Source organism: Phyllostomus discolor, chromosome 3 (genome assembly GCF_004126475.2).
Source record: "Phyllostomus discolor isolate MPI-MPIP mPhyDis1 chromosome 3, mPhyDis1.pri.v3, whole genome shotgun sequence".
Lineage (NCBI taxonomy): Eukaryota > Metazoa > Chordata > Mammalia > Chiroptera > Phyllostomidae > Phyllostomus > Phyllostomus discolor.
In genome coordinates, this window is record NC_040905.2 from 121,653,425 (window position 1) to 121,679,342 (window position 25,918).

General features: G+C 41.1%; 1 protein-coding gene across 1 annotated transcript in view; it reads right to left on the minus strand.

Moving 5' to 3' along the window:
- Positions 1 to 1,033: 1,033 nt before the first annotated feature.
- Positions 1,034 to 25,918, minus strand: part of TNRC6A (trinucleotide repeat containing adaptor 6A) — a 99,396-nt gene continuing 74,511 nt past the window's right edge. The window contains 22 exon segments of the mRNA XM_036021371.1: positions 1,034 to 3,309; positions 3,312 to 3,574; positions 3,982 to 4,121; positions 4,889 to 4,959; positions 6,568 to 6,789; positions 7,586 to 7,693; positions 9,242 to 9,352; positions 9,355 to 9,384; positions 9,936 to 9,987; positions 9,989 to 10,027; positions 10,029 to 10,099; positions 15,093 to 15,161; positions 15,164 to 15,223; positions 18,462 to 18,672; positions 18,930 to 19,007; positions 19,349 to 19,477; positions 19,931 to 20,068; positions 20,221 to 20,367; positions 20,754 to 20,896; positions 23,669 to 23,720; positions 24,030 to 24,099; positions 25,665 to 25,702. Coding sequence (XP_035877264.1) covers positions 3,200 to 3,309; positions 3,312 to 3,574; positions 3,982 to 4,121; positions 4,889 to 4,959; positions 6,568 to 6,789; positions 7,586 to 7,693; positions 9,242 to 9,352; positions 9,355 to 9,384; positions 9,936 to 9,987; positions 9,989 to 10,027; positions 10,029 to 10,099; positions 15,093 to 15,161; positions 15,164 to 15,223; positions 18,462 to 18,672; positions 18,930 to 19,007; positions 19,349 to 19,477; positions 19,931 to 20,068; positions 20,221 to 20,367; positions 20,754 to 20,896; positions 23,669 to 23,720; positions 24,030 to 24,099; positions 25,665 to 25,702 — 2,352 coding nt within the window. The 3' untranslated portion in view covers positions 1,034 to 3,199.

The window sequence follows — 25,918 nt, forward strand, 5'->3', positions numbered from 1 at the left end:
CATTTGGGCTGCAGTTCTGGCTCTTCTTATTCAGCAACCCTGCTACTCACATCTGAAAACAAAGGATCCAAGGGAAAGATTTGAACTTTAGAGAAGAGGGTAAACTAGTCAAGTCCCAATGACAAATGATTTTTTAACCAGATATTAAGCCAACTTGCTCTGCAACCCCAATTTGTAGTTCTTGTCTTAATCAAAACATCTCCCTGTGCTATCTCAAACCCTATCTTCACAGTATTGAGGCTGAATTTGACTCCACCTGTCAAGAACTTCACCTGAACCTCTCCTTGTTCATCCACCCTCAGTTTAACAGTGGCACTACCACAATTTTTGGCAGCTTATTTTTTCTAGTATTTAGCAACTGCCATGCATCTGACCACGTGGATCACACAAATGAGGATAAGCTTACTTATCACCTGGTACAGGACCTCAAGATAATGAGACAGGACATTTTTGTAGTAAGCAGCAATGGGGGGAAACACCTCCTGCAAATGGGGAGAACACAATGATTGTGTCTCAGTGGGTGAGGGGTGTTGGACAGGCCTGCCGGAGAGAATAGAGCCAGAGCAACTCAAGGTATCCAGAATATGTCCAAGGCAGCAGAAGCCACATGGCCACTGTGAGCTCTCTTTGGAAATGCATGACTGGATGTGTTAAAACATTTAGGTTAGACTGATTCCTGCAGGCTCTCAGTGACTTGAAGCTATTATGCCAGGGAAATGTCAGTCAGACTAACAGCCTGAAGTAAGGGGCAGTTGGGAGAAATGAAGGTACACTTTGGTGAAACAGTGGCTTAGGGAATAGAGCTGTATTATTGAAGGACCAGGCAAAAATCAAACCACTTGTTAATTTTTAAAAATCAAACACTTTATTTCCACATAACGAGCGCAAAAAACTCCCAAACACTTGAATACAATTAACGCAGTTATGAAGTCAATTATATACTATTCAAAGCTCCAAAAGGTCAATCAGCTTAACGTTCCAAACATTTCCAAACGTGGTTTTTCAAAGCTACCTTTGGTTTTTGGAAAAACCAGTATGGAAGTCAATATACATCAAATGCACTGAACATTAGCTTACACCTGGCAAGGTGGAGCATGATTTAAGTCACACACTGAAATACACACACAGGTTTTGCCCCAGAGCTCCTGCAGTGAGAAAGTGGGGCACTGTGACGGGAGAAGGCGGCCAGTCCAGATGGCGGCATTTCTTGTTCTGTAACAGAGGTATGAGTTTAACACTAGAACACTGTCAAGTCATTAAGCTTCATGTTCCAAATGGTCTCTTGCTGAGGCTTGAGATGGGCACAAATGGTAAGGAAGATGAAGTCATAGAAGTTTTGAGCAACAAGATCCCAAAGGTGCTCAAAGAGGGCAGGAAGGAGCAAGTTACAGTTTCCCATTGTTCTCACATTATTTCAGGGCGAAATTGTGAATAAGTTCAGATAAAATGTTCAAATATTTGCTTAGATTTTTTATCGGTTGCTCTATGAGAACCCTCATAACAAGCAACCTGAAAACTTCCATTATAAAAAAGAGCGTACAAATAAATTCACAAAAAAGAGACAATTAATGTTGAGCAGCCAAAGAGTCATGGTTTATTATATTTGAAGAAATTTCATAATTAAACACAATGAAACTGTACATTTTACAATCACATTCTATTTGTAAACAGTTAAAAGCCACTGACTTCTTTTGCATCGTAGGACACAAACAGTTAAAATCAAGGCAATGAAATGATGGCAAATTCTGTACTGTTAAAATTTTTACCCTTGTTTAGTCTGTTCTTTGACTAAACAAGCTTTATAATATCATTTGTGGGCAAAAAAAGGGGGGAGAGAGAAAGAAATTGTAAAAACGGTGTAACTCGTTAGTTTGCAACAACATTTAAAATTCTCTATACAATGAACGATTCTGTAAGCCCAATATCTTGCTTACAGGATGCATAGTTACTGATTTCGGCTTTAAGGTACAACAGTTAAACATTAACACACTCACGAGAGCAGAAACATAGCCACTTTGATGGAATTACAAAAAGTATTACCTATTGATCATTAGCAAACCATCATCACTCGCTAATAAAAAGAGCATCTGAAAGCAGAATGTCAAACTCCAGCTTGAAGCGTTTTTTTTTGTTGTTGTTTTTTTCTTTTTCTTTTTTTTTGGCAGAGAAATTTCTTTAACAGAGCAATATGTAGTAGTATCAGTGCTAAAAGTTGGGGGTTTTCTTTTTTCCTATAAGAAACTACAAGGAAATTTTTTTTTTTAAACTGGGGAACTGGTTTTCCTGAGAACCATGCTCTTTGATTTAGGACAGGAATAGAAAACGAAAGAACATGGCCAAATGCTGCTCCTTTTTCCCAGAGATAGAAAGCATCTTTTAAATCATCCTCCATTTTTTTTGTCTTTTAAATTTTTTTTAAATGATGGAAGAGTAAACATTTTTTTCTCAAAAAACAAAAAAAAAAATCTGTAAACAAGAAGGTTCAACGTGGGAGCCTTCAAAACAAAATGGAAAGCCTATTCAAAGTGCAGGGCCCGTCCTGGGTGGCAGGTGGGCTGCAAGTCACAGCTGTGGCCACAGTTTTTCAAACTGCAGAGTGAATTCTTTAGTTTTATAACATGAAGAAACGGTGCAATACTTTCACTTATAGTCCTAAGTCAGCATCATAACGTGATCTCAAACTCCATGACACCACAGTAAGGTAGGCGTACATCAAGGCATAGTAGAGAGCGCACACCTTAAGAACATCCTTGAGTAAACATTACACCGGAACAGCTGCCCCCCCATATTGCCGATTAGACGGAGAGAACATCATTCAGTGCAAAGGTAAAAAGCTCATACATCATCAGCCCAAACAATGGTTTAGGGGGAGAAAAAGGTGAGAATAGGAAAAAAAAAAAACCAAAACAAACAAAGAAAAAACACCCAAAGGCTAAACATGATGAATACGTACAAGTGAGCTCACTATGTGGGTCAACACATACGGCGCCAGTGGGAGTGTAACTAGAGACACCTTCACATTATAAAATTGGCCTGCATGATTCAAGTATTCAAACTGATATGTTTTGGGGAAAACAAAGTGGAAAATGTGCAGAGAAGAGCTGTTCCCACAGGTGGCCCCGGCTGCAGGCGGCGAGCTCAACTTAGTGCCCCTTTCCTTCGCATCTTGAGGTCACGGTTGCAAGTCTACATCTACCTGTCACATGGACTCTCCAGCCCCACCCAGGTGATCAACAGAAAGAAAAGCATTAATGGGGGATGGGCTGCTCATTCCACGGGGGTCACTGCTGCTTGGAGGACCCCACAGCTTGTGGAATAGTGTGGGGTCCCCCAGAGGGAAGTGCCATGAAGGTCTCCACAGTTAGTTCCCGCCAGCCCAGCACCATTCCAGTGATTGAGATCAGTCCGGCTGGAGAACGAGTGGGAACAGTCAAGAGAGCCCAGCCGGCTCTGGGCAGACCCGAGGGACTGCCAGCCGGGAGAAGGGGTCAGAGACTGACTTTGTGCAAAGAAACGACTGATCTCCTCTTCACTGGCAAACTCAGCAAGAATAGTAGTGTTCCCCAATACACACCTGGGGAGAGAAGCAGGCATGATGAGGACTCAGTGACCTGAGGTTGTGATTCAAAAGTGAGGGTAACACTGGACTGTCCAGGACACACCAGATACCTGGCATGCCCTCCCACCCTCTCCTCTGTGAGAGCGTGCCTATAGAACGTCCCACTCCCCACCCCATGCAACTGTGCCTTGCATAGTCTCTTTGTCCCCTTTGGACAACTTAAGGGATTTTCTAGGGCCATCTGATCAGGGTGATACTTTCCCTTATGAGTATTAGCAACAAAATCCAAGGTACAGTGAAGCCACAGCTGTGAGGAAACACCCTCACTGGGAGACCGTGCTGCCTGCAGGTGATGCTCTCACATAAGTTCTCCCAATTGTGAGGGCACTTCCATTTGTCACACACACAACAACTTGACTTACATGTGCAGAGACTTCTGTGCCTTCACTACCTCTTCTTTTGAACTGTAACGGACCAAAGCATTTCCATGTGGGAGGTTCAGGTGGAATGTTATCAGTGGGCCATGCTGCATGCACAGGGTACGCAGAGTTGAGCCATCAATCTAGGACAGAGGAGGGAACAGTCAGTTAGATGTGCTGTCACAAGGACCACCCAGGGAGGTCGTCCCAGGGTGGGACTCTCGTACTCTCTCTCGTCCAAGGTTCTTCACTCCTGATGCCACTTTTCACTGGGACTCACTGCTATGATGGGGTACAGTGCCCCCCGCCCCACTTCCACTGGTCCCAGAGCCATACCTCTGTGGCCTCTAGACTCCTGGACATTCCCCAGATCCCCAATTCCTTAGTTAGCCATTGCCCCTGCTGTGGCTTCAAGTCTTCTCTCTTCCCTGCCCTGAGGACAGGATCCATCAAGGCACTGCTCCCTGGGGGAGGAGGAGTGGGCTCTTAACATCCAGCCTCCAAAGGGTTTGGTTCAGGGACTGAGAAAATGTTCTACCTAGAAAGGGCAGCCCAGGGCTTCTCAGAGTGCAATACGAGGGCTGCCTGCACCAAATTCATCTTAATGCCCCTAGTGAAAATGCAGAGCCCCAAGCCTACCCGCATCCACTACACCAGAGTCTTAGATCAGGGAATCTGTATTTTTGGTCAGCTCCCACGCAAATTATATAGGTAAGAATGGCTGGACCAGACTGTAGCCTGCCTGAGGATCTGAAGACCGTCTTCTTCCATCTCCTCTGCCCAGCTTTGACTTCTATTTAGCATGTCAGCAGGCCTGAGGAGCCTTCACTTCAACTCAAGCAAGTCTGGAAACCTTTGCTCCCATGCCACCTAGCGTATCTGTATGAACCAGGATACTTGGTATTCTTACCTGAGGTGTAAGGTTTTTTAGAACAAGCCAATTTGTTATTCTCCCTGAGCTGCTCTCACCCCAGCTGGACCCTAAACAAGGAAGAAAAAGGGCAAATCAGTTTTCTGAGACTGTGGCCTGAAAGATGGTGTTGGACAAACATATCCCAAATTACAGGTATGTGGGAGGGTCATGGGGCTCCTGGCTGATGACCTGATCCACAAAAGAAAGGTAGCCTTTGGAGCCTTTTCATTTATAAAGCTAAAATTATCTCACAATAGTACCATCTGGGGGAAGGCTTCGGCTGTGATTCTCTCAGGTGTCATTTGATGAATTGTCATGCATGTCCCACAGGGGTGAGACTTGGAGGGGACATTAAGAGCTGGCAATTATGCAGACACCCACAGGAGCTTGCCACCTGGCCTTCCTGCCTTCTCTCCCCACAGCAGATCTTGAGAATGTGGTAAGTCAGCCCCGTTTACAACTATTTAAAGGTGCTTCACATACACTTCAGTGTAGCTTAGGGAGGCAGCTCCATGACATAGCTCATGCCTATTCATTTCTCCCTGAACACTGGCCTCACCCCCAAAACCTCTTTTAAGTCAAACAGGGAGCCCTAGTGCTTCTCTAGGTTCTGTGCCTTGGCATGTACAGTTTCCTCATTTTGCTTGGCTACTCTTTCAGGCTTCCAGATACCACTCGACCCCACCAACCCTCCCTTATGGTGGGGGCTCTCAGGACATTTTTATTATATCCCCTTACTCTATACTACCAAGTCACCTGCACCCACCGTCTGTGGCTTGATAAAATGATTTATATGTAGCACTTGTGCATTCATTTAGTATTAGTAGCTAAAACAACTCAAGCATTTTTTTTCATGGAATTGGAAACTTCCCCACTAAAGGACACTCTTAAGTTTATTTCAGCCAATCACCTGTCTAAAAATCATAAATTGTTTAATGAGATGTTTACCTGGAGATAACCAAGTTTGGTACAGTTTGGGGGCAGGGCATAATGAAAATAAGACTGTATTTACTGGAAGAACTGGCAGACAGCTCTGAGTCAAACCTTGTGTGTTAGGAAGGTAGACAGGGACATGATACCTGTGCAAGTCCAGTGCCATAATTACAGGAGTAGAGGTAAGGGAACAACTGTCCCAGTTTCCTGAGACAGTCTACTATATACCAGATGGCCCTGCAGGGTTAACAGCACCTGTCACTCTCAAATATCCCTGTTTAAACAATGTTTTATGTTGCCCTATGTCTAGGCCAAGGGTTCACCCAAACAGGCCTTGCTCTTCAAGGCCCAGATAAGTTATTCACACCTTTCCTGTCATCACGTAACAGCTTCCACTCTGTGTGATGTGGTATATTCTGAAAATCTGCCATGAGCAGGAAGTGACTACACATTTTAAAATGAGCAGTTGTGGAACTTCTGAAAGAAAGGAGATTCTATTCCATTCATTTACAACTGCGGAGTATCTTTTAGGTAAGTATTCTTAGAAAAACTGGGCAAAGTGTAAAATAAAACTCAAGACTGTCATAGACATTAAGGCAATGCACTAGGAGTAGCATGTTTATTTAAGTTCTAATCCTACTTTATAGTGGGTACTGCTTAAGTCTCTGTTACACCAGACTGCTGGTGCTGGTCAGCAGTTAACAAAGAAACCGTAAGAAACCATCTCACATCCCTCATCTTACCTGGGGTATACCTGGCATCAGAATTTCCCCATCCTCCACCTACACGAAGGGGAGAATTATCCCACGTAGACAAGGGTGGCTTCTGACCAGTGAGCCCCGGGGGTGGGCGGGACGGAGCAGTGATGTTTTTAGGTGGCAGAGGGACCTTCCACAGCTCATGGGCCAGAGAGGTGTTTGTGACTGAACCCGGAGACCACGTCAATTTGGAATCACTATTTCTGGCTACTTGGAGGGGAAAAAAAAGTGGGAGGGGGAGACAGTGCTTTAGAAAACAGAAATTTAAATAATGGTAACACCTACTCTCCCACTGAAACCAAATCAAACTAACAAAAAACTCTACTATAAATCCCTAAATCAAACCAAAGTGCCAAAGGAAGGCAAAAAGCTGAAAGGAAAGTGCTCTTTCACCTCAAAACTCTCAGACCACTTGTCTATTATGCAGTTTTAAGATCTGTGAGATTCTTCTTAGCCCAGTGTACAAAGCTTACTTTAACTGAAATCAAAACAAAGCAAAAAACACTGCTTTGAATTGCTCTAAAATAGCAATTGGGGTGTTACTCAAGATTGTCACATAGGCCATTAAACAGATCTCAGAGCTTTGTTGTTTACCCATGGAAAAATGGACTACAAAGGTAGCCCCTACTCATGAAGCCATCACAGCAGGTATCATTAGGTGGCCCCCTGTGCCAAGGGAACCTGGCATCTACTCTCTACCAAGTAGAATGGTTAAACCACATACTGAGGGTCAGAATAGGACCCACTTGCTTATGGGTTCAGAGCCAGGATTCAAACCTAGGCCTGTCTTTAAACAAACAAACAAACAAACAGACAGACAGCCAGCAAGCACGAGAGAGGGAGTGTGCCAGTCCATTTCCTGATGTGTGCTGTCACACAGAAACAGGTAGGGGTGATCAGGCACACAGTAAGCACTTAACAGTGGAGCTGAGAGCTCTCAGTAAAAGCTGGTTATTTTAGCAGATAAGGAAGATGAATTATGCAACTGCCCAGCTCAGCCCACCTGAAGTGCTTTGTGCTGTACTGCTGAGGGGAACGTTGTAGTTGGAGGCACGAATGGATGACCAGGCACTAGTTGAAGGCAGCGTGGTGTTCAAGGATGAGGATGACCCTATGTGGGGGAAGAGCCCGATTAGTCATCCCCAGAACAAGAGACATGGCATTTGAGGATAAGCAAAAGCATCCAGTAAAACTGCAACTTCACAGCACGCCACAAGAAAGGAAAGAGGTAAGCTCAGGGTCACAGACAGTGTCCAAGACTATACCTTCTTTCTTGCCCTCAAAATTGCATGCTAAGAGCTGGCTCACTGTTCTCACCATGACTCAGAGAGGTGCTTTCTCTTGTACTCCTGTTTTCTCACAACAGTCTGTGAGAATGTGCTCCAACAGTTGAGTATGGCCCGAGACACCCCTGGCTTTACCCCCTCAGAATTGGGCTCCAAAAAGAAGGCCATTCTGACCGCTCCCACCTCCTGTCTTTAGACCCCAATGACTTCTTACTGGACAGTTCACCAAGGCTCCGAGGCACTACCAGTTAACCAGGCCTTTTCCTCCTCTACCATGCCCCATATTCAGCCTCTAAAACCTAGCCTCTTTCCCTGTTCTTTCTAGTTTAGCTCCAGACTTGACCATTATCTGATCACTCTAAAAGATCCTAACTGGTCTCCCACTTCAATTCATCTGTTCACCACTGTCAGGTTACCCACCTTAAATGTCAATTCTTCTACTCAAAACCTTCGGTGGTTTGTTTCTCTTAATATGAAAACTGAATTCCTCTCCTGACTTTGAGAATTTTCTACTGACAAGAAACCCACATCCTGCGAGCACTAGAATCTTTCATGAACTACCAGGACGTGAGTGAGAGTGTCTGCTGGGTTCTGTCCCCCACTCCTTTCTCCTGTGACAGTAGTGGATTTCCCTACTTCTACATAGCTGTCTGCTAAACCCAGTCATGTTAGAATGATGGCAATTCTTTCATACCCACTGTGATATGACAGACACTAACTGGTGGACATTTTATTATAACTTGTTTTAAAGGATAGATGGAAGTATAGATGTTACAGAAACAGAAAATTCTCATTCATCTCACTCTCCTTTCTTACACTGCACATATGAAATATTTGCAAATGCCTGCAGTGAAATATAACCACATGGTAGATAGTAGGATGATTTTATTTGATAATCCATTAAGAAGTGCATCTGGAGTACAGGGACCCTTAAAATTTGTATTATTTTCACTCTCTGAGAGACAGAGAAAGCCAAATTGATTTTCCAGAGTATAAACAAATAATAACAAAACATCTCTTACAAAAAACACCCATGTCTTAATAACCTCAATATTGCAAGTTGTTATAAAGTAGGAAACAAGCTACAGTTGCTAATACAATTACTATAAAGCAAATTTTGTTGGTCCTCTGTTAACTTTATTAAGTTAATATGCATGTTTACCATATCAAGTGATAATAATCTTCTATCATTTAAAAGGTAGCTAAGTCACCGATGGGGGAAATTAACAATTCTGTTCTCACTGTTATGACTCGTTTTAGATGTCAGGTGCCATGAGGTGCTAGAAATGACTTTTGCTGCTGAAGGTTTCACACCTACTTTGAGCCACTCTTAAACCAGGTTGTCCAGAAATTGTGTGTACCCGCCTACATACCACTGTTCCTGTCCCTGAGGTGGTCAACTTCCCCGCACAGTATTAATTGAAAGATTTGTTTATTGACACTGCCAGGAGTGACGTAAGGGTCAGTTTCAGGGTCAATGTTTGATAACCTTTCCATGGTTCACCAGGGCGAAATTCTGGAAATGAAATTTAAAATCAGTTAAGGCTTAATCACATTTAAAATTCAGTATTAAACATGTAAAATTTCAGTACTAAAGTCTGTAATTCTCAACTATTTTGATTCATAATGACTATACATAAGCTGTTTATTATGAATAACTCCCAAGTTTTTACAATAGAAATCAATGCTTTAGTTTATGTATTTTGAACAATAACAGCTTAAATACTTTCTAACAAGTCCACAAAGACAACAGCAACTTAAGTAGAATAAGACAGACATGGGAGCATCTCTGCTAATTCCTCAGCACAACTGACACACTCTCAAGGTGGTTCCCTGACACAGCTGAAGAGGGACAATGAATGAAGGGTTTCACATTATCCTTCACACCAGTCCATGGGGCCAGTCCCACTTTCACTGCTGGGAGCATAGAAATAAGAGGGCAGACTGATGCTCAATTTTCATTGTCCCCTCTGCATCCTTCGTATCCTGAGCGCAGTCAGACCAATCAGATAGGACTGGGTTAAATGCACTACTAAGTCATGAAGGGAAAGCTGTGCATGTTACCACCCCCTGTTGGCCAATTAACACTGCTAGAGCCATTGGGCGATTTGGCACGTGGGCCAGCCATCTCCCACTGAACCTGGAGGACTGGCTGGTGATAGTACTGCTGTTCATGAAGTCATAGAGGAACAAACGGAGACTCTTCCAGCCTAAACCACTTGAAATAGCACCTACAAGGGAAAAAATGACCATGAGATGGGAGCAAATATATATGATCAGTGCACTCCGCTGTCTCGGTGGTTGTGAGAAGATGCAGAGAGGAAGAAAGGCCTCTTTTCTCTTGCAGACCTTCACTACCACTTGACTCTCTTATGTTGCGACCTGATATTATCATGGCTCATTTAACTTCAGAAGGATGTAGAGTGACCAGAATAAGAGTACAAATTATTTCCAAATCATGAAGACACTTGTATTGTGGCCTAAATTGAAAACAAGCACAGTGTGCACCCTTTTGGTGGGCAGATTCACTGAAGAGCACTGGGTTTAGGAAGCAAGAGCTGTGAGTGAGAACATCCTGAGAAGTGCCTGGAAACTGAAGATGCTGCTACGCCCACAAGATAAATGTGCAAGAAATGAGACAATGAAAATCTTTCCCATCAGAACATTTACATTTCTACTCCTATAACCTCACTTTATGGGACTACAACAGTATTGATAAAGAATATCTGTTAACAGAATTGATGAGAAAGCCCATAAAAAATGCAACTTACACTTAGAAGTGATCATCTGTTGTGATTTATTCTCTGTACCCATCACTGAGTGCATCTTAGAATAACGCACGCTTTACATAAGTGGTAAAAACAAGCATGTTCTTATTGGCACAGTCCAGCCACTGTGTTAAATGCTGGACACAGAAACCTGAATGAGATGAATGGGGTCCTTGCCCTTAATGATATTATATCCTAACAAAAAGGTCACAGATGGACAGAGATGGAACAGACCGAGTGTAAGGCAAGGAGGGGCCAAGCTAGCACACAAAGAAAGGGTTGGGGAAGGATTCTCGGTGGTGCTCATGGCCTCCAAAGACCTAAGGGAGAGAAACAGTTTGGCATGTCTGAGAAAATGAAACACACCATTTGTGAACAACATGAAGGATGGCGTCCTGATCTTGAAAGGAGGAATAACCAAGTATGTTTTCTTTTAAATGTTTGGAATCAAAGGCTGAAGGTATGGTGTGTATACTCTAGCTGCCCCAGGTCTCGCTGCTGCAGACCAGCCAATTCCTAGAAAGCACCAGAATCTGGCAACACTCTCAGGCAGGACTCTGTAGGACACAGCAAGGAAGACTTTATATCAAAGGGTTTTTAAGAGAAGTAATACTGCTGGATTTTTTTTGAGATCACTTTGCTGTGTTGTAAAATTGAAACAAAGGTGAGTGTGGAAGCAGGGGAGACACTAGAAGGCTATACAGGCAATAAAACACAATGGATACATGCACCATGCATTGGGAAATGGAAGGGGCACTAATCTCAGGGGGGGACTGGATATGGGAGGTAGGAGAAAGGAAGAACTCAAGAATATCTTCCAGACTTGAACTGCCATCAACTGCTGAATGGATAAACAATAAATAGTAAAAAGGAATGAAGTGCTAAGGAATATTATAACATGGTGAACCTTGAAACACTATGCTAAGCCAAAATGCTAGTCACAAAGGACCAAATAATACCTGTTGCCATTTATATAGAACAGCTAGTACAGATGAATCTACTGAACACAGAAAGATGAGCTCTTATGGCCAAGAGAGATGGAAAAGTGGAGACAGGCGGACTGTGCAACATTTTGAATAAGAAAATGTTTAAAAATTGATTGTTGTGACAGATACATAACTCTGAGAATATACTAAAAGCCACTGAATTATACTTTAAAAAGAAGTTACATTATATATCTAAAAATCATCTCAAAAAATCTTATTACACAGAGAATGCCTCTAAGTTTCCAGCTTCAATAACTTAATGGAAGGAAGTACAATTAATTGAAATGGGAGGATATGAAAAGAAGAACCAAGTATTTAGTCCACTCACATCAAATTTAAAATAGGTAGGGAAAAGTCTTGGCTCATGGACTCAAGGCCACTCTAGCTTGAGTCTAGTAAAAGAAAGCAGGACTGCCCGGCCTGGTGTGACACAGTGGATTGAGCACTGGCCTGCAAACCAAAGGGTCCCCAGAGGGGGCGCTCAAGAGGCAACCACATATTGAAGTTTCTCTCCCTTTCTCTCTCTAAAAATAAATAAATAAAATCTTAAAAAAGAAAGAAAGAAAAAAAAAAAGGCAGCAGAATCATGAATGTTCCTTTAGTCTTGTGAACCTATAACACAGGTTCTCCTACAGACAGGTCACAATTATCTAAACTTTTGTATCAGTCACTCAGGGATGGCAGAGCAAGATCACAACAGACCCTCATGCTATTTGCCAGTGGGCACTTACCTACCCCTGACCTGATGTAGCGATTCCACCAAATCCTTTCCCTCTCTTCTCTGGCTTCCTCATCTAGCTACTTTTATCTGAGTAAACCATGTTTCTTCTTTGCAAGCAGAATTAAAACCATTTGGGAGTGAAGTGGGATATAAATAAAGTAGCAGGTACAAGTAACATAGCAAGTAAGCATAGCTGCCAAATTTCAAGTAATTAATTCATATGCAGGAACTTAGATGATAGCAGGTTCAATTCCTGGTCAGCACACATATGAGAATCAACCAGTGAATGCATAAATAAGCGGAACAAACAAACTGATGTATCTCTCTCTCTCTAATCCTCCCTTCCTATCTCTCAAATCAATAAATAAAAATCTAATAATAAAGCAACTGCAGTCCAATTATATTCTACTACTCACTGAATGAGAGAACACCAGAAAAATGAAATGTAAAATGTATGCATGAGGTTTAGCTTAAGCAAACAGAGCTGGGTTTACCCTGGAAAAATACCACTGTGTTAGAGGCATGCATCTCCTGAGGTAGCAATTAAGCCAGTAACAAGAACGAGACTGTCCCAGGTAAGTGTACTGAACACCTGAGAATATAGCTGACACTGGAACATGAATTTGAACTGTGAGGGTCCACTTACATGGGGATATTTTTCAAATAAATAATGTGAAATGTATTTTCCCCTCCTTATGATTTTATTAATAACGTTTTCTTTTCACTAGCTTACTTCATTTTAAGAATACAGTAACACACAAAATATGTGTTAATCAACTGTTACTGGTAAGGCTTCCAGTTAACTGCAGCCTATCAGTAATCTTGGAGGAGTCAAAAGTTATAAGTGGATTTTCAAATGCACTGGCAGAGGGAGGCACAGGGTTGGGGTTGGAGAACCATGGAGAACAACCCCATGTTGTTCAAGGGTCAACAGTAGGTGATATACATTACATCTGCAACAGTAGTTAAAGGAAGGAATTACTTCTTTCTTATAAAGAAGCTAAGGTTCAGATATACAAAATAGGCATGGAAAATTATTTTAACCTGAGAAGACAGAAAACCATATGATAGAAACATTGTCTGGGTCTCTACATCCTATTTTCCTAGACATTGCCTTTCAGGTTTCTTCAGTTACCTCTAAGGTTGTCCTAGTTATTTTCTCCCTATGCTCCCTCCTTCTGGGCAACCTCATCCATGGTCATAACCTGAATATTCTGATGAACGCCAAATCTTATTTAGCCCAGATTTCCCTTCTGAGTAATAGGTCACTACTTCAACCTCTTACTGGGCTTTTCCATACTGAGCTCTCCCCCTAAACACCACACTCAACAAGTCTCACATCAATTCGTTATCTGTTACACCAGACCTACTTTCCTTTCTGCATTTACTCTGCCATTAAATGCACTACCATCCACTCACCCTCTCACCAGCAAATGTCCACGAGTGCTGAACTGTGCTCAGTGGGGCTACAGAATAAGCAAAGTTAGGCACTCTCCCCCAGGAATTAATGTCCTGTGAAGGAGACAGGCCTAAATGGACACATACAAGATAGAGACATATAAGGAGCACAGAGCCTGGAGGAGGCTTCCTGAAAATGACTTTTGAGCCGCGTCTTAAAGATCCAGGGGTTACACTGAAGGGGTCTAGATGCATAAGAGGCACATTATAGACACATTAATGTGTGCAGAAGGAGTTCAGTTAGTCCTGAATTCTAACACTTTCTTTGATGCACTCCCTTGTGCCCATCACCCCCTTCCTCTCACTTAGACTTCATTAAATCATATATGCCTCTAGACAAGCCACCCTTTTCATGTTTACAATGATCTGTGGCATAAAAGTTCCCCATTATTTGTTCTATACCTGCTATAATTCCATCTTTATCTTCCTTCTTTCTCTCACTGATCTTCACCTCCAGATGCACCCACATAGAACACTTACCACACTGCCCTGCCTGTCTTTGACCTTTTCATGTGATATACTTTCTTTATTGTCTTCTCTCTCCTCATTCATTTGGTAAACTTGAAGCCTCTACTCATGATTGCTCATTATGAATCTCTCTAAAGCCTCTGCATACCTGCCACACCCATCGTTGTTATTCCCAACTCAATCCTCCAATGGGTTTCACATTATTATACTATTTATACTATTACATGCATTGACTTTTTTACTTGTTTACATACACTTAATTGTGTGTATATACACATACACCTATGCATTCCAGGTACTTAGAACAGTCCTGGGAAAGCAGAAGATACTCCATTAACACTGCCTAGATGAATGGACAATATTAAGTAAAATTAAAACATTTTAAAATGTAACTGATGAAAATATTGAATCTATGTGATTTACATATATCAACCAAGTATATAAAGAAAATGTATCGCTATATAAGAAACTGATAGGAATCAACTGTGGTGAAAGTTTTGAATACCCTACATCAGATTAAATTGCATAAATATTAACAAGTAAAAACATTAGAACAATAAATCAATTGCAAAACCCTGGAAGGCCATCAAAAGGGAAATGTTTTTTTTAAATATATAATCTGATATATATTTTGTACAATAACATAAGAAAGGTTAATTTTGCTTTTTGGGGGTTTAACTTTTACTAATAAAGCATTTTTAAAAATGAGAAAAAGGTGCTAAGAGAATTTGGCTTTTTAAAACATATATTTAAAATAAAAGCCTAAATTGGGTATTCCCACAGTTTTTTGTGTTTTTTTTTAAATAAAGAATGTATTTTATACCATGTTTGCTGGAGTTTTGATCCAAAGATGTGTTCACTGAAATGCTGTCCACTGTAGTCCACTTCCTTATCTTGACTGTGGCTCTTTAATACTGTTCATATCCATATTTACATTCAAGTTTGAGTTGAAGCCTTAAAAATAAAATAATTTTAAAAACTTTATAAAATATAGCACATTCTTCTTCAGATATAACTGCCACTTCCTAGAAAAATGTATGTAATAATCTAACATCTTCAGTCCTGCCTAAGTCCCTTAATAAATGTGGCCCAGCCAAATGAACAGACACCTGAGACTCTTCCATGCAAGCTTATGCAGAAAGAGAGTGGGGAGAAACAGTCATAGCTTGGTTACCAGACAGCAACACAGAGAAATCCCAAGTAGCTACTCTGATACTCATATGATGTTTTCAAACCACAAAACTGTTACTATTATAAAACTGCCTTAACTGTGGGAAACTATTTCTCCACATAATTTTATTTTTAAATTCCTTGGAAAAGTAAGAGAAAAAGTTTAAGAAGGCTAAATATTAAAGTTTGTAAGTTCATCTCTAATAAGATATATCTCTTCACCTATTTCCTAAGAATATCATTCATGAAGAATTATCTTTTGGTCACTTCCAGTTGCTATCTTTTGCTTGCAAACCAAACCATTTTCAACTGGCTGGCCAGCCAATGAAGACTGTCATTTAAAAGTAAAACTGTCCTGCTCTAACAATTGTACCTTAGGATCAGACTCACATACCCTAAGGTACAACTTATTCCAATTCTGATGACATGTCAGACTTAGATATTCCCATGGAACAAAAATGGAAATTTCTATCTTCAGTACTATGGTGAGAAAACTGACCCATTACTCCAGTGTTTCTTGAAATGTGATCCAGGGAAAATCAACATCAGAATCATTTGGCATGCTTGTTAAAAATAAAGCCAAAATCTTCTAAAGTTTAAAAAAAATGGTTTTAAATATTTTAATCTGACAACAGTCCACAGGATATTAAGTCCAACTTAAGAATTTTAAAAATACAAACTCTCTAATATCAAACCTATTAAAAAATGTTTATTGATTTTAAAGAGAGAGGAAGGGGGAGAGAGAGATGGAGAAAATATCTATGTGAGAGAAACATTGACTGGTGCCTCCCATACACACCCCAACTGGGAATCCAACTTACAACTTAGGTAGGTGCCCTGACTGGGAACTCAAACCCCCAAACTTGCAGGGGTGTCCAAACTGAGACGTGCAGGCTGCATGTAAGCCAGGATGGCTGTGAATGTGGCCCAATGCAAAATTGTAATATACTTAAAACATTATGAGATTTTTTTGTGTGATTACGTGTCACAATGTATTTAATGTGTGGCCCAAGACAACTCTTCTCCCAATGTGGCGCAGAGACGTTAAAAGGGTGGAAACCCCTAGATGAAGCTCCAAATAAGCCACACCAGCCAGAGTTCCTACCTATTTTTGAAGAGATCAATTACAGTTGCTAGTCTCTGGACCCACCATTAAATCCAAGAGTTGACAAATCTTTTCTTTAATGGTTCAGAGAATAAATATCTTAGGCTCTGCAGACCATAAGGTCTCAGTGTTTCTATGTGCCTCTATTTTTAGAAGACAGAAGCATGCATAGAAAATACATTAACAAAAGATCATGGCTAGCCCTGGCCAATGTGACTCAGTTGGTTGGAGTGTCATCTTGTTGTGGGTTCAGTTCCCAGACACAGCACATGCCTGGGTCTCGAGTTTGATTCCCTGGGTTGATTCCCTGTCCAGGCGTGTACAATTCCCAGTCTGGGCGTGTACAGGAGGCAACTGATCAATGCTTCTCTTTCACATTGATGTCTCTCCCCATTCCTCTCTCTAAAAACAATAAAAAAAAATGCCCTACTGTGAGGATTAAAAAGAGCGTGGCTATATTCCAATACATCTTTATTTACAAAAATCAGGCAGCTGGCCAAATTCGGGCAACAGGCTGTAGTTTTCCAATGGCTAACTTAGAGAATACTGGTGTTTGCACAGATTAAAATTTATTTTGATCAGGAAAAAGTAGCTATTGCTGTAAAGCCATCCCAGATAGGAAATCCATATACAGAAAATTATCTCATTGGGTCCTATATACATGTTAGGCATGCAATCAACCAGTGAATCATTTCTCTTCACTAGTGAGACCAAAAACTCTCAATGTCCTTGGGTATTATTCTCTTGCTACTACTACATATACTGCTGTCTCTGGGATCACCTAGTCCAGGGGTGTCAAACTCATTTCCACCAGGGGCCACATAAGCCTTGCAGTTGCCTTCAAAGAGCCGAATGTAATTTCAGCTCCTTAACTGTTAAGGAGTAGTTACATTTATACAGTCCTAAAATTATTTCAGCCCTTTGAAGGCAACCACAAGCTAATGTGGCCCTGGTGAAAATGAGTTTGACACCCTTGATCTAGTCACTACCAAATGGCTTCTACAATATTCACCTGTAGTGGTAATTGACAAGGAAACTGATTCTGGGACTGTAAAAAGATAGCTAAAGTCCCAAGGACTCAAAATGCAATTTAGGTCCCAGCTGAGAGTCCATGGCAGTACCAGCCTGGCCAGAGTCAAACAGCAGCAGGGCCCATGGCAGGTTCCAGTCTTGCCCATAGCCAGGACACGCTAGGTAGCTAACCATCTTCAACACAGCTGGGCTAGCAACAAACAGAGCTGCTTTACAAGAAACATTGTAAGGGAAAAGGGAAAGAAAAAGCAAAATGAACAGGATGTGAACAAACAAGGTCAGATAGGATCAAAAGGCACTACAAGAAAAGGGATCTAAGGAAGGGGAACACATATAAGCCTCAAATTTCCAGAAGGAATCAAATTCTGAAGACACAGTGAAAAAAGGGCAAGGGAAAACTATAGCAAATGTGATAAAGGCAACCCCTTCTCCCATCCCCATTATCTACATTTATTTCAATAATCATTTATAAATATTTAGATAATAATCAAATTTTCAGGTTCTGAAAATTATAATGTTACTGTTCTCAGTTGTTTCACCAGAGTAGTGCTGTTCAAAATTTCTCTGGTGTGCTTTTAAAATAATAGTAACTTTGGCCTGCCCCTTCATATCCTATCATTAAAATATCTGGATCTTAAAAAGAAATAATATCTTTATTCTAACCCACTTTAAATATGAGTGTGGGATTTTTGAAATAGTATGGTTTTCTTGAATGGAAAGCATGAAGCATGTTCCCTGAAGCACAAAGACAGGCTAAACCTAGGAGAGAGAAAAGCTAAAGGGCCACTGTAGCCTTCACAGGAGAACAGACCTGTCATGTAGGAGAAGGATTTAAGCTTGTGAGACACACAGATCGGCTGAGTGACTGGCCAAAGAGACACCAACCTATAGGAAAGTTGCTGAAAGCATTTATTGGTGATGGCCCTTTTTGCAGCTCAGGTGTAGTGTGGGGCATGACATTTTCAAGGAAAGATTTCATGGCTGGCTGATGGAGTGACTGCTGCTGAGATGGTGGCGTCTGCTGCTTCACCAACAGGTTTGGATCAAGTTGACGAGACTGTTGCATCATCTGCTGCTGTACACTAAGAGGCCGACCCTTAAAATGACAAAACAATTGGGAAAAATTGTGAAGAGTCTTTCCAGATACCCACATATTCTTCTTCATTTTTTCATTCCCCTTCCTCTGCTCAGCAAGGTGAACAGTCACCATGTACCAGTTGGTATAACTTCAGGCAAACAGGACTTAATAAACAACATATTTCATTGTTCTGATAAAGGCACTTTGAGTCTTGTTACAAGGGAAGTGATATGTGAGATGAGTTTCAGCACAGCAAGGAGAAGGTTCTGTTCTACCTGCTGGTCTTGCTGCTGCCGGTTCCCAGAAGGCACGCTTCTCTGACTCTGCGTCCTCTGCTGCTGTGCTAACAACCGCTGTAGGAAGATTGCAGAAAGGTTGTCAGTGTCATGCCACAGCAGATTAGCAATCTTCAGAGTGCCTATGGTAAATGTGCCTCCGACCAGTCTGTTGAATTCAGGCTTTTATTCAACCCAAACTTCCAGGGAAACTGTTCCTGACCATCCTACCATCAATGCAACCCCACACTCAGCTGGGCTTGCTCTCATAGCCTCCTGCCCTCTGGGTTCACCACCTTCTTCACTGACAAGACTGGAAGTTCCATGAGGGTCATGACTGCAATACTTCCTGTACAGCTCAGCAAACCAGTGGACACTCACTGAATGTATACCAAATAAGAGGCTATCAGTCTACTTACCTGTAACTGGGAGATCTGAGAAAGCTGGTTTAGTTGGGATAGCTGGTTCAGCACGGCTACCTGTTGAGGGCCAAAGAGCGGATTCAGGCCACCGTTGTTTGGTGCATACTTCAGCAATGAAACTGGAACCTTAGGATCACAATGGTTAAGTTAACAGTGTGGTAAGATAACTCAAACTAGCTAAATGCACTGTGTATTTTAAATTATCAACAGAGTCATTAAACCTGTGGGCTATTATTTGGGAAGTTATGTACCTTCTGTTTTATTTACTTTACTAATTTATTGTTCACAAATTCTTTCATGAGTTAATTAAAACATGAATCTTTTAACCAGGAAATGTACTTTGGTATTACTCTCCTCAAGATGCTTTATGAAAGATAATGGTAAATTTTAAATTACCTCTGACTCATTTTCTTCCCTTCCTCTACATCCTTTTGTAATAACAGTGAATTCTGAATTAGGTGCAGTTTAAAGATGCCAATACAAATTATAATGACCAACCAGTCATCTCATTCAAATATAAAATTATTCATGGTTCTTTTTTAGGTAAATAGAAGGTAATTATCATGGAAGTTTATTAACCTGAGGGGAAAGTAATGGAGGAGGCACTTGAGCACGGAGATTAGGCTGCGATGAACTGAGAGGTTGTGCTGGAGGCTGCTGCAGGCCCCGGGGTTGTGCTGCTGTGTTTCCAACACCAAACATACTGGGATTGCCATTCTATAAAAACAAAGAGCCAGGTGTTCTTCAGGGACCAACAGCTCATTACCACATCACACTACTGATTTAAACACAGTTACTACACGTGAGAGAGAGTTTACTGCTTCTACAAATCATTCAACAGAGAGCCTAAAATATACATGTGGACTTACCTGTCTAACAGAATTCAAGTTTTGCATACCCAGCCCTGCTATGGAGCCGAGGGCCTGGTTAGGTAGTGCACTATTTGAAGGGGGGAGCTTCATGCTCTGACTGGACATAAACTGCAAGTTTTGGGATTCATCTGCTACAATGCCATCCTGATTGGACAGACAGAAAGATGCGCAACACCAGCCAAGCAAACAAGTGGAAGGGAGAAATCATTGCAGGAACAGAAGAGAAGTCACATGACATTCCAGCATCAACAGGAAACAGGTAGAAAACAGAAGAGATCAGATTAGTGTTAATTCTAGAGCACATAAAAAGAAACCAAACATATTTTATGGGATTAAGAAGAAAATATAAATGCAATCCCTATGATAAACTAACACATTGAGAGGACAAAGAACTACAAATCCCATACGAGGATTAGGCATGGATTATAACACTTTGTATTATATTAACATTTTAAAACAGTAATGAGAAAATTATGCTATTACATGTATTGGTTTATTAGCCAAAGGGGTAAAACAAACAAACAAATTACCTTATCAAAATAAGGACTGCGCTCCATGGAAGACTCTTTGGAAATCTGAGGCCGAGAACCAGGGCCTTTCCCGACCGTTCGATTGTAATCACCAATATTTAGGCTATGTTTGTCTATGTCCATTCGTTTGTCTTGTAACATTCCTAATAAATGCAAGAAACTATGTCATCAAGTAGGAAGATAATTAACCTATTTGGTTTCACATAAATTTGCAATAGAAATCAAAATACTCCCTTCCTAGACTTAAATGACTTTTGCCTTGACAAGGACACAAGAAACGCACTTGCCTCTAGTCCATCTTCAATTCCTCAAAACTAAAGCTGGGCTTAGCAAATACTGTCTTTTTTACTGAACCTATGAACTTGAAAATAGACCAGTAAAGAGCAGGTTAAGTCATCTTTGGTCATCTATAATCTGGCTAATTTTACAATAACACAGTTTCCAGTAACCAGTAAGAACAGCAGTGGCACAAATGACTACTACACTACCTAGTGTGCCAGACACCCCTCCATGTGCTCCATGCATTCCAGTGTAGTGCCTGCAACTCCTACTATCACCCCTGCCAGCATATGTTGAGGCTGGAGGCCAAATAGGCCTTGCTTTGTCCATTAATTTCCTCATTCTGATTTCTCTGCAACAAATATGACCTCCTCTTATGGAAACCCCATCCTGCAAAAATCACCTTTGCTTGAAACAGCCAGCCCCCCGGCTACCATCATACTTCAACAAATTTTTAAACATGGACACTACTCTCTGCCTCCAGGCCCTTACCATATGCCCATCCTGGTTTCTTTCCTCCTCTCCACAGCTGGGTCTACTTCCATCTGTTTCTTCAATGCTGGGATATATCAAGGCTGACTCAGTCAAAACAGAGACACTGAGTATACTCTCTCCCTAAAAACGTACTTCCTTAGACTTAGACTACCAAGGTGTTGACAGTCACTCCCATTCACATGCTCATCAAATACAAACATTGCTTTGACTTCATGCAGGAGCTCAGTCCATCATCTTTGCCTGCCTGCTAATAAGCACAGCCATTTGAATGCCGCACTGTCACTCTAACAGGTGACACCAAGCACCCTTCCCCATAGGATCTGATCTTCCTTCACGGGACCTGAGAGTGGCATCTTTCTTCTTCTAGTCACATAGACTTGAAAATCTTTCTCCATCTCCATGGCCCTCGTTTTCCATATTTTCTGTTCTCCAGCTTCGTCTATCACTTTGTGGCAATTGCTGTCCTTTGAGATGTCTGTTACTGCCATCACCATCACAATACTTATTACCCTTATTCCAGGCAAGTGCAAAAGAAAAACTTTCAACAAAATGAAAATATTCTTAGAATAGGTTCATTTTAGAAATGTGATTGGTTTCCTGAATGAAGTACTTTATATATTTTTTCCTTTCCCAGGTGATATGAACCTCTGTCAGTAGAGGGTACAAGAGAAACACTGTAGGAAAAAAGTTTGTCTCCTGGTTCCAGTGCTCTCTCCTACAGCATAGGCAGTGCTCCTGGCACCTGGGGCTCCTGCCATACTTGCTCACCATGGGCTAGCAGCTCCCATCAGCAGCCCTAGGTAGTTCTGTAGCAGAACGGCTCCAGTGAGGTATCTCTCCTAGAAGGTGGATTTTCTATAATCCCATGGGTGGCACCTCAGTGAATTCTCTGTCATGCACTGAGCTGAGGCCATGTCCAAGAGTCTAGATCACAGCTCTGGGATGAGGTGGGGTAGGGGCAGGGGCTCTTCCTTGGGCATGCTATCACAGGCCTAAGATAGTGACTTCTCCTTTTATCTGCGCTTCATATATTCTGTAGAATATCCACATATTCTTTCCCTTACCTCTTATTGACCAAACCATCATTACTCTAATACTACTCAATAATTCTTAATACATTTTTTTAAGTCATCACCCAAGGATATGTTTACTGATTTTAGAGAGATGGGGGTGGGGGGGCATCAATTGGCTGCTGCCTATACGTGCCCTGACCAGGGACTGAACCCACAACCTGGGCATGTGCCTTGACCAGGAATCAAACCTGTAACCTTTAGGTGTACAGGACAATGCTCTCAACCAACTGAGCCACTGGGTCAGGGTTCTAATACTAATTCTTTATATTTATATTAAACTTTTCCTGTTCACATTACTCTGTAGTTTCTCTCTCTTGCCTAGACTCAGACTAAATACAACAATTGCTAAACTGCCCAGGCAAGCACACATGGTACGACCTTTTATCAAATTTACTCCCTCACCTCCACAATAAACTGGTTCAACTTTTGTTGATTCTAATCGCCACATCTCCACTGAATTAGATTTTTTAAAAGATTTTATTTATTTATTTTTTAGAGAGGGAAGGGAGGAAGAAAGAGAGAAACATCAATGTGTGGTTGCTGGGGGCCGTGGCCTGCAACCCAGGCATGTGTCCTGACTGGGACGAACCTGCGACACTTCGGTTCGTAGCCTGCACTCAATCCACTGAGCTACGCCAGCCAGGGCGATGAATTAGATTCTTGACACCTACTGTCTTCACTTGGAGTTCAGAAAATTCTTACTGGCTATTGCAACAAATCTCTAACTGGTTTTGCTATGTGTAGTATCTTTCTGTCTGTTCTCTGCTTCCAATGTTTTCTGTCCTAAAATACCTTCAATCTACAGCCAAGATTATTTTTCTAAAACACAAATCCAAATGATGTCATTTTCCTGCCTAAAATTCTTAATTCCATGCTTCAGACTAATGTTACCACTACCTTAGCTTTTACAGTGATTCATACTTTAAAGGCACACCAATTCTGCAGCGGGAACCTAGTTTCCTCTTTCATGGCCTAGGTAGATAGGTACTCTTTCAGTAGAATCATGTCACAGACATGTCCATGCATCAAGGACAAATATAAATTCAAACTGATCTATTTTCTTTTTACCTCCAGGAAGGTCCATCTTATTGCTCTGCACATTCTCTTCTGGTGAGTCTCTCTGAAGTTAAGAAAAAGCAGCAGGTTAGCAGACTTTAATTTATCAATGGAAATAAATAAAAAATGAAGAATTTTACTTTTATTTCATTGTGAAAATTCAAGTGAAATGTAAAACCTCATTTTCACTGTCTAATAAAATTCTTTTTAAATAAGATATGTGCTCATATTTTTTTTAGCTCAAACTAGAACAGCAAAGGCTTGGTGGCCAATTTTACTCTAATTTGAAAACAAACAAACAAACAAAAAAGAAATTAGGGTAAATTTACAGACCATTATTAAAGGAGGAGGAGGCTGTTAGGAAAACACTTAACGAAAAACTGATATTTGAAAACTGTTTAACAAATGGGTTTATCCATGCTTCTTCTTGTTTGTTTCCCACCCTTCATCATTCCCTTTGCAAAATAAAAGAGTAGAAAGATGCCATAGCTATTTCTATTTATCTGGTATAGTGACGGATTAATAAACTTTAAGACAATTCCCAACTCTCATTTTAGCCAATTTCTTTTCCAATCAACTCTTAACAGAGCTGTTAATAATTTAAAATCAACTTATTTGACTTTCAACTTCCTTTGCTCCAGTCCTCTGGTATAGCTGTAATGTACAGAGAAATCCCTAAAGGCAAGCAGTCAGAAGGAAAAGACAGAAGCAAAGGGCTTCAGTGACCCATTAAAAAGGTCTTCTGAATAGAGAACTGTTCATTAGACAGTTTCCAATTTACAAATGGACTGTGTTCTGAAGGAAAAATTATAATTTGGATTTGTAGAACTCTCATACCAAACCAAAGTTAAAAGAGTCATTAGGTTCTCAGGTTAGTCCAAAGAATTTAACTTAATTCATAAGTTAATTATACTATGTGCTCTATACTAAAAAAATTACATTTCCATATAATATTTTAAAATTTCAATTTGTGTTGCTAATAACACACTATCCTCAGCAGCAGCTAAAGCTGGGTTTCCTCCCACTTGGTGTTGGCTTTCTGAGGCTAGTTGGGCTAGTAGTTCATACAGAACTACACTGGAACATTAGTTGAGAGAATGGTCCATGATTAGCAGGGCAGTATACAGGGAGGCTGAAAGCCACAGAGACCAACATCTCCCACTTATGTGAAGCTCACAGGACCATTCTCAGTCTGCTACCTTAATTTCCCTTCCTCATTGCTACCCACCTGTTCCTTCTGACTGTGGAATAGAACATAGCTTAATCTCCCCTCTAAAGGCAGGTCTCTGAAGCAAGCACCTAACTCTTTATGAGGTTCTGAAGTTGTCTTTGATTCCTTTCCTCTTTTATACCCACCCCCACACTAACTGGTTGCCAAGGCCTTCTGTCCTTCTATTATAAATGTCTCTCAAATCAGTCCTTTCTGCTATGGATCCATTCTTGTTTCTCAATCCAGGTCCTCCTCTCTAAACAGTGAATGTGGAAGCTTCTCAACTTAGATCCCTAACTCTGATCTTTTCCTCTCTTCCAATTTAATCTTTCATTCTATCACTGGTTAACATTCTTTAAAGAAATTAATCTTAAAAATCAAACCTGATGTTACCTTCTATTCAATTTCATTGGCTCCATATTTATACAACCTAAAAGTGCAAATTCTTGGGCATGGTACTGAAAACCCCTTTACAATCTGCCCTTAATCTAACTACAGAGCCTGATCTCCTGACTTTCCAGAAACTCTCTATTTCAGTGATATCAGGGTACTATTTTGCTTAACATGTCCCAACCCCCAGGCATGTTCCTAATTAAAGCCGACAGTGCTTAGAGTGCTTCTAAGACCCGAACTAGGTAAACTCAGAGCTCCTTGAAGGTGCTGCTCGTATCTTAGTGTTTTGAACCCCCAGCACCAAGCACAGTACCTGGCACACAGCAGAAGCTAAAGAAATGTTTGCAGTTGCTTTCTAAAAGATTTTTACTAGCAGAAACAAAGGAGAAAGAGTAAAAAGGCTACACACCCTTTCCCTTCTCCTTTTTTTTGCCACTCAGACCCTGTAAGGAAAGACAAAGTCACAAAACAGCATGGTCCAGTGGGAAGAACACGGGGTTTGGACTTGGAAGACCTAAACTAAGTCCTTGCTCTATCTTTACTAGTTATGCAACTTTGGCAAGGTCACCCACTTTTTCCAGTCTCGAATTCATCCAGTATTGTACCTCAGAAGGTTAAAAAGATCAAATGATTTATGTAAAAATATGGGAAAGCACTTC